At 30.6% G+C, this 15,531-nt stretch overlaps 1 protein-coding gene across 1 annotated transcript in view; it reads left to right on the top strand.

Annotated features, from left to right (window-relative positions):
- Positions 1-15,114, top strand: part of LOC139500014 (NACHT and WD repeat domain-containing protein 2-like) — an 87,144-nt gene extending 72,030 nt beyond the window's left edge. The window contains exons 25-28 of the mRNA XM_071288709.1: positions 1,669-1,827; positions 2,026-2,213; positions 7,297-7,435; positions 11,816-15,114. Of these exons, the coding sequence (XP_071144810.1) occupies positions 1,669-1,827; positions 2,026-2,213; positions 7,297-7,435; positions 11,816-11,901 (572 nt within the window). The 3' untranslated portion in view covers positions 11,902-15,114. The remainder of the gene's footprint in view (positions 1-1,668; positions 1,828-2,025; positions 2,214-7,296; positions 7,436-11,815) is intronic.
- The last annotated feature ends 417 nt before the right edge of the window (positions 15,115-15,531 follow it).

Here is a 15,531-nt window from a genome sequence, read left to right as displayed (position 1 = left end):
AGACAAAAGTCTAGTTTACAATCGCTTGAAATCCAATGTGGACTAAAACCTTTCACGAAGCGAATGACTTATTAAGCGTATGTCATATTAATTATCGTGTAATTCTAGGCTTAAGTATGTTCAGTTTTATTTACGATAATGCAGACGTTACATAGAGTAAGGAATTTTGCATGTGCTGATTCAAGGTTTAATTGTCACATTTGAAGTATATTTTGAAATATCAAACTGGCACTTGAAGCCCTTCGTAAATACCGCGAATCTATTAAATTCCCAATCGTATATATAGCCCGTTCATTTTTAGACTTGTAAATCAAGTGTAATAAACAGCAAGCGATCAGGGGTTCTTACAATGATTTAAGGAGTCGCCAGTAGTATTTTTCAGTTTATTGTTATATTTAACTGAAACTTTGAGCTTTCAATTCATATAGAAAAGGAATCATGACACTTTGAGACTAGAACTTCGGGCCATGGTAAATATGAAGATGGTCAATTGTAAGGAAATATCTTCAATGGGATCTATATTTACACACATGCTTAGTGTAAACAAAATTTGTTTAACATCGACCTACAACAAAGGTTTTACGGTCATTAAAGGGATCATCAGTAGTATTTTACAGTATATTCGGAATGTTTTTGCCATTAGTTGAGATTAAACTATTCATTGTACGCTTTATTGTGCATCAACATATATAAGCGTATTTCACTCATAATTTTCAACAAAATACACACAAACTTTTACTGTTACTTCTGCCTCTTTAAATGAAACTTTTTTTCAGATTCTTAATAATATAATACCACTGTACACATCCTATCATGGACTTTGATATTGTCTTATAAAGGGGTACTCATTTTGTATCCGACACTTATCCTTAACCACTTATTATAATTTAATGAGACTTTTGCCAATGTGCATCTCCTATTTTATTTTATGGTCAAAATTATTTATGGTGATTCCCATACCAAAACATGGTCTTTGTAAGGGGCGGCGTATCATTTCGTGAGCTCTGCTTACATTACCTCTGTTTTATACAGCATTAGGAATCCCTATAATGAAAAAATTTTATAAACAAAATATTTGTAATGTTTCAGGAGCATCAGTTGGCATTGCCAGTTTTAAATTTGTGTGGCTTTGCCAGATAGTAGATTTACCCTCTATATTTTTTTTTAAATTAGCAAAGGAAACACATGAATAAAAACTTTCATTGTTGGCATGATATGTATAGTTGTGTAAATTCGAACTCTGATAATAATGAAAAAAATAAGAAATGCATTTGAATTTGCTGTGAACATAGGCAATAGTAATTGACTGATGTTCAATGGTCATAATTCGATAAAGACGAAACATGTCCATGCAAAAAAAACAAACCCGTGGGAAATGTTAAATTACAAGATGGAAATAACAGAAGATACATTGACGTCCACCAAAACCATAATGCTACCCGTTTACTGTAAAAGGAAATAAAAATATGAGAAACATTTACTTCTAAACTAAAAATAATGCCCTTCATTGTCACTGATATAAAAAAAAAACTGCCAAATACATGTATTTTGTATCCAACAAATTTTCAATGTACAAAGAAAAATTTTGTTTCTAGTTGAAAATAAAGGATATTGGTTATTTGTCCATGGCAAATATTCAATTGAACACTGGTTATATTTATTTTTCAGAAAAGCTGATAAAAGAACTTATAGATTTGAATGTCCTGGAAAAGGCATTAGGAGAAAATGAGTATATTCGTCGTCCGAGAAATTGTATTCTCCTTGATGATGATATTATCCTGTCTGCTCATGATGATAAGCTCATGCGTGTCTGGTCTACAAAAGATGGTAATGTTCTTTCCATATAAGCTATACACATTAAACTTTTGTTTGCATATATCTTGGTAAATTTACTAATTGACCGTTTTGTGTTTTTCCTACATACCTTACACAATGATTGCTGAAGTGGATTTTTTGAAGCAGTTGTGATTAACCATTGATTTGATGCAGCTAGAACAACACACAAAATTTTTCTTTTCATTTCAGGTTCTATACTGAAAAGAGTCGCTGGACATAGACCAAGAGTTTATGGACATAGATCAAACTATATTTCTATGTATTACAGTCCTCGGTCACAATTTATATTGACTTGCGAAAGTGATATGACATCAACCATACGTCTCTGGGAGAAGAAGTCATTCCTGCAGTTATCTTCTCTTACCCTTGAAAAAAAGGTAAAGTTTCATATAAACATAAGAAGGTGTGCTGCATGATGTCCAACGAAACCACCTTCCACCAGAAAGTACACTAGGTGATATAATCATTATTAATATAAATAGAAAACAGTATTGATTGACGATATAAATGAGATAATTTCCCAGGTCTGTTTTTTTAGGGGGGAGGTGAGTTTGAAATTATTGTTTTCAGTATTGTCCTAAGGCATTCCCCTTAAAACTTGGATATGTCCAGATCATTTGCTAAATCCGATTAACACACTAAGTTCAAAGTTTTTATTGTTCTATGTCTATATGGGCTTCTATGATATGTACAAAATTGGTAAGATGGTAGGAGCTAAGTATGTAGAACTATCTTCTACCGTTATGGAATAATACGTTTCGACGTTTCAAATGTCCTGGACATACGATTTAAAAAGAATATACATGTATATAAGCTCACGAATTAAATAGACTTTTTATTAGGTCTTTCCACTTTTCTGTGGAAAGACCTATTGTTTTTCTTCTGATTATGTTTTTTTCTTCCGCCTAATTTTGTTCTTGCGATAAACATTTGTTTCGCAATACGTCGCTTAGATATTTTGTATATGATATCGAACAGTTGATGCGCTTTTGAAATTTACCCTGCGTAAACGAATACTTTTCTTTGTAGGAGTTATCTCCCCAAACACTGTTTTCCTTGTTAGCGCATCTCCTTCGCAACTGTAAAAGATTATGACAAATTTATTTTACAAAATTGCTCGTTATATCCTTGGCATGATTTGTCCTATTTTGACCGAAGCGATATGACCGCTCCATATGAGAGTTATTTCCCCGTATGCATCTGATATAAGTGATATGAATTTCTATCTTATAAATCATAAGTAATAGAGACCTAGGATCTTTTGATTTGAGGTCCTTGGTCCCAAAAAATGAAAATTAGGTCAAGGTCAAAGGTCAAGGTCATATTCTAATATTTGAATTTGGCTTATTTTCTCTTATATCCAAATTATTTTTACTAAATTGTTAGTTGCGACATGTCGTAAGATGTAAATTTTGATTGCAAGCGTACGTTGAATGTAAAAGGGAGTTTTCTCCCCTGTTGTATTTAAAAATACGCGTTTGGTGATATCACTCATTAACTAAATATAATAAAGACCTATGGTCTTTTGATTTGAGGTCCTTGGTTTATGAACTTGAAATTGATCTCAAGGTCATAGCTTAATTTGACGTTCTAGATTTTGACCTTTGCTTTTATTCTATATGTATACATGATAAAGATATACAACTTTTAGAAAAAGGTATCAAACCATTTAACCTTGAAAAAAAACCCGGAAGTGACCTTTTGTAAACCGGAAGTAGCTATTTTTTTGTACTTTATTAATATAAAAGTATATAGAACCAGATATTTTTGGAATTAGTGTCAATTAAATATTCAAATATAATCGGAAGTAACATTTTTCAAACCGGAAGTAACAAATTATCTCCCTTATTTAAAAAAAAATGTATGAAAACAATATATTTTTGGAATCAGCTTACTAGGAGCTATCATTTGACGATTGAAATGAAATTTTAAACTTAGTTTCACAACTTTTCATATCAAAATACATTGTTTTGATGGAAAGACCTTCAATTGTTCTCTAAACAATTGGTTTTTAATTTAAGTTATGTTTATAAGATTGTAAATGACAATAATGATCACATTTTAGAAAAATAATAAATATATCTACATTTGATCTAGGTATCATCACAAAATATGCCGTTATTTCCATTTTAATGCGTAAACAGCGACGTTTTTATAGTTTGCTTGGAGTGGTATTATTACAAAGTCTTACCTGCACGTGCTAAACGTTTCAAACTGAAACTACCATGACTACCAAGAACTTCATGGAATCCGATGAATAATTTTTAGAAAAAATATCTCAGAGAGAGACCTAAATACCCTCTCCCCTTCGCCAACTATACAATTGAATGAGTGTCGTAACATCATCCACGACTAACATCAATCATAATGTAAAAAATGGACAAAACAAGAAATCAGCAGACCAGAAATCCTTTAATTTTTTTCCCATTCAATAATGAAAATAGAAGATAATCGTATGAAATATTTTAAGGCAAATTTAACACATTATAACCACCATAATAGCTTAATTCTCGTATCAAGCAATTCGTTTATTGTCCCGGCTGATAAGCCTCATTAATAAATTGTCATACGTAATTAGATGGGTATCTAAAAAGTTCGAATGTTTAGAAAATATGTTCAAACCTTTTCGTTTTTTTTAATAACAACAAACAAAAAAATTATGTCAATTAGACCTGCTTCAACATGTTTACTGAACTTGAATTTATACCGGACAACATTTTTGTTCACTAAGGAAAATTCGCATATCATCAAGTTATAGGAATTGCAATGGAGACTTACTTTGCACCACTTATTGCATATCTCTTTCCGTATTGTTACGAATCACAATAATTTATGTCTAAAATAAGTAAAGACCCATCGAAACAACATCTGAAATAACGATTTATTAACACGTTTATAATGTCCTTTACCAAGTCAGGGATATGGCAATGGTTGTTATCAGACAATCCGTTTTCTTATGTATTTGAGTTTGATTGTGTTGTAGTTTACTGTTTCTGTTGTTCCGTTGTTTTCCCTTTTGTAATAGATATGTTTCTCCCTGTTTTGTTTTGTTGCCAGGATTTATTTTCGTCTAATTTAATTATGACATTGAACAGCGGTATAATACTGTTGATTTATTGAGCTTTTTAGATGACATTTTGGCTCTCAATAATGACGACTTCAGTTTTACACCAAAGAGATTTATCCGATAAATTTTACTTTAAATAAAACTGATACTAACAACGAACTCTGCGCTTTCCTGGATATCAATTTATTGATCTCTAATGGGAAATTTAATACTAAATGATTTATAAAAAGAGATAATGTCTCAATTCCCATTGTTAACTATCCGTTTTCAGACGGCGATGTTCATTTGGCACCATCGTATGGTGTTAAACATCCCAGTTATTTGATTTTCTCGTGTATATAACAACGTATTTTAACGAAAGAATTTCTGCACTACACCATGGTTTTCGAAATCACAAACTTGTCAAAACTTTTATCAAATTTTATCATCGGTACAAGGACATCAGCCGTAAATAAAATTAAAAAAATACAGCCATTTTATATGTTCAGGTTTTCTGATCACATGTTTTATTGTTATATTCTATAGAAATCTCAGAACCTTCGCCTTTCACCTGATTACTTACCAAACATTAAGATAGACTTATTCACTAGGGATACAGCTACGAAATCATTGTAAAGTTATTGAAAATGTGATTTTTTTTGAATAATTATTGATCTACTCTTTCTCTGCAGCAAAAATTAACATAATTTTTAACAAAAGAAATATCTGTATTTCTAAATTTTAGAAATATCGTATTATGAAGCGATACATACTAAACGAAAAAATTATTTACCAGTCATTGTATTGCGTTCTTTCTTGCATCACAACTTGATACTTACATTAAACAATATGAATAAATATATAAACTAGATTGTTTAACCGTATTGCATGCACACCTATCGGTTAAGACAGGATTTTTTTCTGTCGGTTCACTGGAGCTGGCATATCATTAGCTGCTTGTAGTTTTGTTACTTAGGTCGATCATTGTTTTCTGTTTGTTTCTAACGTTAATTGCCTTATCGAATAATTGAATTTGACTCGGATTTCTCTTGAACTAGATGTGGAATTCCTCGCTGCGTTGAAGACCTATTAGAAGCATTGCGCTGTCTTGTACATTTTGGTCGAGTTCTTGCTTCTTTGACAATTTCCCCGTTTCCATTTTTTATTCTATTTTAAAGTCCTTGAAACCAACATAAATCTTGGAAAGGGTTGACAGAAAGTCCAAGAATCTGGTAAATTTTAAAATCCGACACTGACGTACTGGTTAAGATTTACAGAATTTGATAGAACTGACAAATAACAATATATAGAAAATTGTGATTCTGGTAATATATAGAAAATTAAAAAAAATAAATAAATAAATAAATGGTTGTTTAACAAATGGTTTTTGGTGGATTTGAGAACAGATTATCTTTTTTTAAACAATAATTATCAACCTCCGTTATATAAGCCGTCTTAACACACACATACACACACAAGTAAATTATTGGTTCGTTTTTAGATTGACAGATTTATTAACACATAATCTTAGCCAATTGTACTTCACAAGTTTGCATCTCGACAGTTATTGCTTCGTTGGTGATACTTAAGGCCAAAATATTCAAAATATAAAAACGAATACAAACAATAAGCAGTTGTACAGTAAAAGACAAATAACCAAATCCATACAAGGAATAAGAGCTCTCTACGATGGAAATAAAAAACCAAACAAAATCACAGAATATAAACCAATTTAACTATTAAAAACCAAAAGCTGATTTAAGTAAAACAATATAAATAAAAATCCAAATAATTTGGACAACAATTAATACAGGCCACTGGGCAATTAGTGTAAAACAAATTGTGAAAATTGCCTAAAAAGAACTATGACTCAACAAATCGAAACCAAGAACAAAATCTCAACAAACAAAAAGACAAATCATATAGTATTGATTTTAGATAAGTAGTAAATATATATAGTTGTTCATTAAGTATTTTAGTTTAGAATTAATATATAAACTATAAAACTGGAACACAATATTAAAAGCATTTGAAGTATTATGCCATAATTTTCTAATTCTAAAGTTTACAACAAAAAATTACAAATATTTGAAATTATTTATATTATTTGTTTTTGGTTTAAATATGAACAATGGATGCAAAATTACAATGTGTGTTTATAATCATGTTATCTACCTGGAAGACAATTGATATTAACCAATTTACATATTTTGTCTTGCTAAATAAGCAGACAATGTATGCCACACTTCAATTTTGATAAAACAAGTATGATGTATAGGGGGAAAACTTATTTAATTTGACAGTTATCTCAAGTATCAAATAAATTTGTTTGACACATTATAAAATGAAACCACTGCTAAAGTGAATTCATTTCATGTCAACTGATAATAAATTTGTAATTTGGTGTTTTGTAGGTTGTTGATATCAAATGGAATAGTGATGGTCTATCATTTGTGAGCTATAGTGATGATCCCGTTGTTATTGTACGGTGGACAATAGAAGGAGCCAATGTGGGGAAAAGTACTTTATCGAGGTATCCTGCGATATTTAAAGGTAATAGTTAGTTTGTTATTCTTTAATCTGAAAACTGTAAAGGGAAAAACAAGTTGACTACTTTAGTTCAGCTTAATCAATCATTGGGCTATGAATAAGAACAATATTAGCTCTTACCATGTACATGATAAAACCACTTTCAGTGGGGTAATAACATTGTTTGATGATTCATTTCAGCGGTACAATGAAGAAAAACGTGGAGGCTATTATAAAACAAAATGATGTTCATCTTAGTCAATTATGGCTATTATATTATCTAACTTACAAACTCAGTACAGTATAGTTTTAAAACTTGGCATTAAAATACACACCAAAATTGGATTAGTGATATAAATGAAACTAAACTTTATATTTTTGATCTGTTAAAAACTTAGTTTTTCCTCCAATAATATGAATATTTTATCCCCCATATTTTTATTTATTATAACTGTACTAATCTTCTGTTTTTAAAAGAGGAATCATTGATCTCAAAATATCTGATAAGTTTTAAAATGCAATGCTTAAAGCTACAAACTATGAAATTAATACTTATAAAACAGATTTCTGATTAACAAATTTTGTTTTTTAGATTGTCTGATTTTCTTTTATTTTCATTCTACCATTTTCTTTTCGTAAAAGTATGTAGATTGGTTTTCCATACATTTTTACTGTGCATACGCGAAATGAATAGATATGCACACTTCCAATTTAAACACAGGTATTACTTGATTTATTTCACTTGACTGGGCGGGGTTTAACCGGTTCGCTTATTAAAGACCAGTCATCTATATACAGGAGTTTTGGGATGAACTCATCAATGAAGCGTTCAGTTATTTGTCCCATATTATACACTCAGTTCTTTTGTATATCCGTTCGGTGACACTGACACGGCTGGTAATCTACACACGCAGAACATTTGGTTCTGCAATGAAAACCGTGAGAGGATTTTCCGGTTGTGCTTGAGTGGAGTAATTGTCACCGCTTCAAAAGGTATGTACATTTCTAAATCTCAATTTTCTTATTCAACTGATCAAAATATTGAAAATCAGAGAATGCTATGCTGTGGTAAATACTTTAACGAAGAAATACATGTATCATTTACTGTTGTACGTAGAGTTGAACTCTTACAAAATCAGTTGACCCACGAGAAATCGCCTAAAAAAGTGACATTTTAATTTTAAAATGGTTCTATTTACAGACCTACAAGTTCAAATTTAGTTTTTTTTAGGGCAATGGGTATGAATGTTGTTTTTGGCGGCGTGTACGCTGTCCGGTGTTGATAGACGTCTTAATAATTCCAAAAATTACATTTTTTCATTAAGTCATCGGTTCTTATTGAGTACATCGTGAATGCGTGAGGGGAAGTACAGAAATTTTTTTTAATCTTTGGCTTTGTGACTTTTGTTGACTCAATAAATGTGATCAATGCTGATTAAAAATCATCACAGATTTGTCCTTATACTTTAACAGATGTAAACTGATCACTGATTCAATGAAATCAAACTATTTAAAATTGTTTGCTCAAATTCAGAAAATGCCATTATTCAAAGGTAAAAGGAAAAGAGGACTAAAATTGACTCTCTACAAAAAGCCATGGAGATAAAAGTTATCCCAGCCCTCGAAGCGAACTAAACCCTGTGGGAGTAGTCCTGTCGTCAAATATACGTCACAGAGATCACCACATATATTAAAGAAAAGTATATCGCCGATCAAAACTTCAACACTTATATATATTAGACGTAATCTGTTCACCCAAAATCACGAAATTTCCGAAACAAAAAGGGCAGATATACAGAATTTATTATTCACGAACATCGATGTAAGCCAAGATAATCTCGAGGAAGACCATAAGGAAGAGCATGTATTAGACAACGAAGAAGACATAGAAGAAGTCACAGAAGAAGACCACGAGAAAGACCACATGGAAGACATTGAGGAAGAACATAATGTTTTTCAAAGTGCTTTAGATAAACTCTCAGACGAAGGGAAAAGGGAAAGATTTTTTTTTTTTCATTAGTGGACGTTTTCCTTTAAAACAACATTGCATTCGACCTGTTTTTGGACATTGTTGAGTGGTTTGAAAAGGACGAATCAAGACGAATGAGATACTCCCCAACATTTCTGCAGTATTTTTGGTTATCGTTGACAACATTTTTTGTTTTTATTCTTCGTGAAACATATTATTAAACCCTAGGTTCCAACAATTTATTTCAATATCAATCTGTGATTTTTTTAGCACACATTATGTGTTTTTTCATGAACAATGTAGCCTTATCTAGGTAAGTTTCAACGACTCATAGCTTGAATATAAAGATATGATTTGTACTTCCCCTCACGCATTCACGATGTACTCAATCAGAACCGATCCCCTCACGCATGACTTAATGAAAAAATGTAGTTTTTTGAATTATTAAGACGTCTATCAACACCGGACAGCGTACACGCCGCCAAAAACAACATTCATACCCATTGCCCTAAAAAAAACTAAATTTGAACTTGTAGGTCTGTAAATAGAACCATTTTAAAATTAAAATGTCACTTTTTTATGCGATTTCTCGTGGGGCAACTGATTATGTAAGAGTTCAACTCTACGTACAACAGTAAATGATACATGTATTTCTTCGTTAAAGTATTCACCACAGCATAGCATTCTCTGATTTTCAATATTTTGATCAGTTGAATAAGAAAATTGAGATTTAGAAATGTACATACCTTTTGAAGCGGTGACAATTACTCCACTCAAGCACAACCGGAAAATCCTCTCACGGTTTTCATTGCAGAACCAAATGTTCTGCGTGTGTAGATTACCAGCCGTGACTGATGAGTAATTAGAAATCAACAATAATTATAACGGCAATAAACCTTATCGCACACATCATGAAATAGACTGTTCATATGCTAATTAAAACATAAGCTCCGCCCGATCAGTTAAAATGACATTGGTAATAACTCACTGGTTGTGTTGATTTTGAAATTAAATTAAGATATTTTGGGAGAAATGATGTGTTACCCTCAGTGTTAGTTTGTTACCTGAATTTGTTTTCTCTCAATCGATTTATGACTTTCAAATAGCGGTATACTACTGTTGCCTTTATGTATCCGTATGTTGAATAATCCTTATGAAATTGCGCTACTATTATCATGCCATCCGTCCGCCTTAATCGTCGATGCTCGTCAACAAATTAACATGGCAATTTTGCTAAAAATAAATCAAAAATTCAGCAATAAACTTGATAAGATATAAATTATACTATAGTTGTGATAAGATTTTGTGATGGAATATTAAGTTTCCTATACCATGGTTAGATCTAGAACTAACTAAAAGTGCCGAAAATCTATAATAAATTTGTTTTTTCGTTGGCTTTATACTTATGTGAATTCGTTAAATACAAGAACGTAATGAATGAAGACGATTTAAGACAAATGTAAGGCAGCATAATTAATTGATAGCAATTCAAAACTAATATTTTTGTAAACTATATGAAATTTAACTTCTTACTATAAACCGGACGTTGTGTGGTCATTACATGTTCCTTGTTAACTTCAAACCTGTGCAATTATAATAAGCGTATACATTGACTAGTAAACAGCTATACACAACAATAGTTAAACAACTTACACAATAAAATCATTACACATAAAGTTATTGCAATAACATTAACGGTACAAATTTTCCTGCACCAGATGCGCATTTCGACAATACTTGCTCTTCACTGATGCTCGTGGCCAAAATATTCGAAATCCAAATCTTATATAAAAGATAAAGAGCTGCAAACTTAACACTTGACTGTTATTGTTATCAATGAACATTAGGTATGAAAGGTTTGATTAGCCTATTCTTACGTTTGAAATATTTTTCATCTTAACGATTATAAAAGATGGTAAATTCGACAGAAATATACGAAACATAACTGATTAAGGTTTTTGTCCTTTGGTGGAGTTATTAGTTTGAATATATATTCTGAAATACATTGTAAGCACGTTTATGCAAGACAAAATCTAAGTGGATTTACAAACCTTTTCACTATTTACTGTAACAAATCCAATTAACTCAAATGAAAGCAGTCATTTAATAAAATGTCGAAAAATAACCGATACACCTATTTTTAAATCATAAAAAGTTAGTTCAACCTGGTTTTATAGCTAGCTTGTATGATCACAATGGTTGGATGTATAAAGCTTCATAACATTTATATAGTAATTTTGGGGCCCTTTATAGCTTGTTGTTCGGTGTGAGCTAAGGCTCCGTGTTGAAGGCCGTACTTTAACCTATAATGGTTTACTTTTTAAATTGTTATTTGTATGGAGAGTTGTCTCATTGGCACTCACACCACATCTTCCTATATCTATATGATGTCTGTGCAAAGAATAATGATATGTATTCTTTTTTTCTAATTCCAGTGAATGACTCTAAACAGATACCAACCTTAAAATTGAAGAAAAATAGCCAAGATAACAGTGACCTCAGTAGTACACAAAGAAAATGATTGACTACATTGTAGTTCACTCATTACAGGAAAACGAGAACGTCACATTTTAAAGATTGACATAGAAGTAAAATAACTTAATTCATTCAGTATTATTATAGAAAAAAAAAAAAAAAAAAAAACAACCCCAAAAACCAACAGAAATCTGAAATTTTTAAAAGTTGCAGAATCAATCGGAAAGAATTTTTTAATTAAACCTTTGACTCAGCATAAGCTTTTAAACGTTTTCTTTAGCAGTTAAAATTATTGACGACATCGATCCTTCAAAATTCCCTCATTCAGATATTGAGAAAGAAAATGTAGATTGAAAATGGAAATGTTCTTAATTTTTTTTCACTGTTTATTCAAACATTTGTCCATCAATGACATATAAATACTGTGCGATAGTGAGTGATGTATAAGTGAAAGCTAACATATTTAAATTTTTAATATTTTGTATTTTGTTTAGATTGAAAATGCATACTAGTAATAACAATAACCCATATTTTCACTTTTTTCTAACTTATGTGTTACAAAAAGGTGTTTGCATATGTAATAAACGCATGTTGTTTAGTAATATTTCATACGGATGGAGATAATTTGCCATAAGCGGGGAAAAGCCATTGCCTGCAAAATCCACATCGGCAATGTACAATCTGCAAGACTTAATTATAAAAGAGTAAATAAACCCTGTCGTTTTGTTTTTGCTTTTAATTGACGCTCTTGTTTTTGATATAATTGATTGGAACGATTACATGGCCAAAGACACCACAGCGTCAACCAACTTCAAATGTATAAAAAACGTGTTTGTCGATTATAGGTGAAGACAAGATGTTGTTATCAATATTACTAAGGGATCATTTGAACATTTAAAAATTCTGAAATAGATAATCAAGAAAAAAAAGCAAACACATTAAATAAATAAAATGTCTGTATCAAATTTTGTATTCTATTTCTTGTTATAAAATGTGTGTAAATATATGACAGATAAAAGCTTACGTCCATATTGGTATCTTCCCTCGACGTTCGGCTAAAGCCTCTGTTTTTATATGGGGTCTCTGGCTAATATCAAGGGCTGATATGGTAATTCCTTGTCATAATCAATAATGATACAATTAATAAAAAGACTTGTAAGAGATAAAAAATTTAAAACAATATGTTTAAATAATAAATATTTTTAATTTATGGGTATGGTATTTAAAAAAAATGGCTTGTGGTGTATTTTGAACTTATCACTGAACATCAATTGCGTAATGAAAAAAATAATTGCTTTTCAGTTCTATTTTTTGAGGTTTTATAATAATTTGCCTCATAAGAATAAAAAGTGTAGTCTGTAGTGAAAAATGATAGTTATAATACTCATTGTGAAGAATATGTAGTTTACAACTTGTAACTTTTTATCAAATGCTTCCTAAATATAAGAAAACTTCATCTGAAATATTGTAAAATTCCATCAATAGTATTTTGTTTTATCTCAATTGCAATGTTGTTTGTTTTTAATGCTATTGTTACTCCAGTGAAACAGCTGTTCGGTTGCTATAATTATTTGTCTGCTTTTCTTTTTCATCTTTAGCCATTGCGTTGTCAGTTTATTTTCGATCTATGATTTTGACTGTCCCTCTGGTACCTTTTGCCTCTCTTTTACTCCAGTAAAACATCTGTTTTGTTGCTAATGTTCTGTTTTGTTAATTTTGTGTTGTTGTAAAACCTACAAAAAATGATGTTTAGTGCAATTATCATTCTTTTATTGAAACAACAGCCTCTGCAGCTAGCCTTTGTGAATACATACAAACATTTTTATTTGAAAATATTCTGTCATTTAAGACTGTTTCTGTAGATTTTTGTGATGAAATGTTGGTTTCATTGCAAAACAGTTATAAATTACCACTTTTGATTCTTGGATACAAAATTACTTGCAAATATATGAGTATACGAAAGTACAGAAAATTTAAAAAAAAAATAATATCAGTTTGTTCTAGTTGAAACATTCTAAAATGCATTGTTTTCAATCTATTTTCATATTAATTATGGTTATTTTATTAATACAAATAGCAGCAGGTATATTGTATCAAAATACACATTTCAGTCAAATCAACATTACTGTGTGCTTCATTAATATTGTTATTAGTTGTTACCTTTTTGAAATTGGATTCATTGCGCACTTTTTCTATATTTTTTATAACATGGTTGAACTATGTATTATGATATATTCATTTTATGATCATTTGTCTTATAATGTTATTGTAAAAGTGTCTTGTTTTTATTTTGATAATTAACTCTCTTTAAAAAGAGATTACATGTTTATTTTTTAAATCTGTTTATGTTAATTTATTCCTCCAAATAATATGCTTACAGATTAAAAGAAATTCTGTCCTGTTTAATAGATTACTTCCCAACAATCTCAGGATGGTCTGGCAGCCATTTTAGGGACTTGCTTGGTCCGAGAAATGTCATTGCGCAATATATTAAAAAAATATTTAATTTGGTGATGTAGACTTTGGGCGGAAATTGTTAAAAGAGAATTCAAAAGTGAACAAATCTTGTACCATTAGATTCCTTATTCATCCCCCGAATATATAATTCTGTTCATGTTCTAATCTTTAAAATCTCAAACAAAGCTCGATTTTACGACACTCAATTTCACTTTGAAACTTTTCGAATGATTATGTTATTTCGTTACGTGGACATGTTTAATTGTAAATAACACATACATATTTGTGGAGAAAAATGAATAAGTAGATCGACTGATACTTTCAAATGAAACTGTTAACGATTTCCGGATAGAAATGTGCTACTCAAAGTCTCGGTCTGCAATGACTATATTTTCTTTATGCAGTGCGCTCTAATGTCCCATGTCCCAGGTAAATTCCACAAAATTCAGATATGTCTTTAGCTAACTATCCCATTGTTTTGTTTTGCATAAAATACAAGATAATTAGAATTATTCCACAGTAACATGTTAACTTTGCAGAATTTAAGGAGCATTAATGGTATAACCACTTGTTACTGGACACAAATGAGACTGTTTTTGAAAAGTAAAAGTAAAGAATTTAAATATTTTTAATTTTTTATTATATTTATGTATTAACAATTTTTAACATTATTGTAATATATTTTCCCTTTTTGAACTTTATGTAATATATGTTCCCTTTAGGAATGTAATGTAATATATGTTCCTTATTGAAACAGTTGAAAGAAGGATACAATTTGTTAGTCAACAACTGTACTCATTCCGTCCTCTTTTTAGTTAATAATAAACATAGTTTTGTCTATTTTGTTCTTAATTACCCAAACTTTGAACATGAACTCGTAATTTAACCTGAAGTAAACTCAGTGAAGCATGAAATCTATGTCACAGTAATATAATTCTTGTCAAGATTCTTGTTAGGCAAAATTAGAAAAACAATAATACCGAACTTCAAGGAAATTTATACTTGAAAGTCTTTAATCAACTGGCAAAACCAAAACCAAAACATTGAAGCAGCTCGAACACATCAAACCAATAGAAACCAATTGTCATATTCCTGACTTACTTCAGGCATTTTCATTTACAGCAAAATGGCCGATTGAACTTGGTTGTACGACAAACTACGATTGTATGATAGTTGTATATAATTAGAATATATTGATAACAATGTGAGCGCAAAACAA

Source organism: Mytilus edulis, chromosome 13, assembly GCF_963676685.1.
Source record: "Mytilus edulis chromosome 13, xbMytEdul2.2, whole genome shotgun sequence".
Classification (NCBI taxonomy): domain Eukaryota; kingdom Metazoa; phylum Mollusca; class Bivalvia; order Mytilida; family Mytilidae; genus Mytilus; species Mytilus edulis.
The sequence above is the reverse complement of the archived record's forward strand: the minus strand, read 5'-3'. Positions and strand labels throughout refer to the sequence as shown.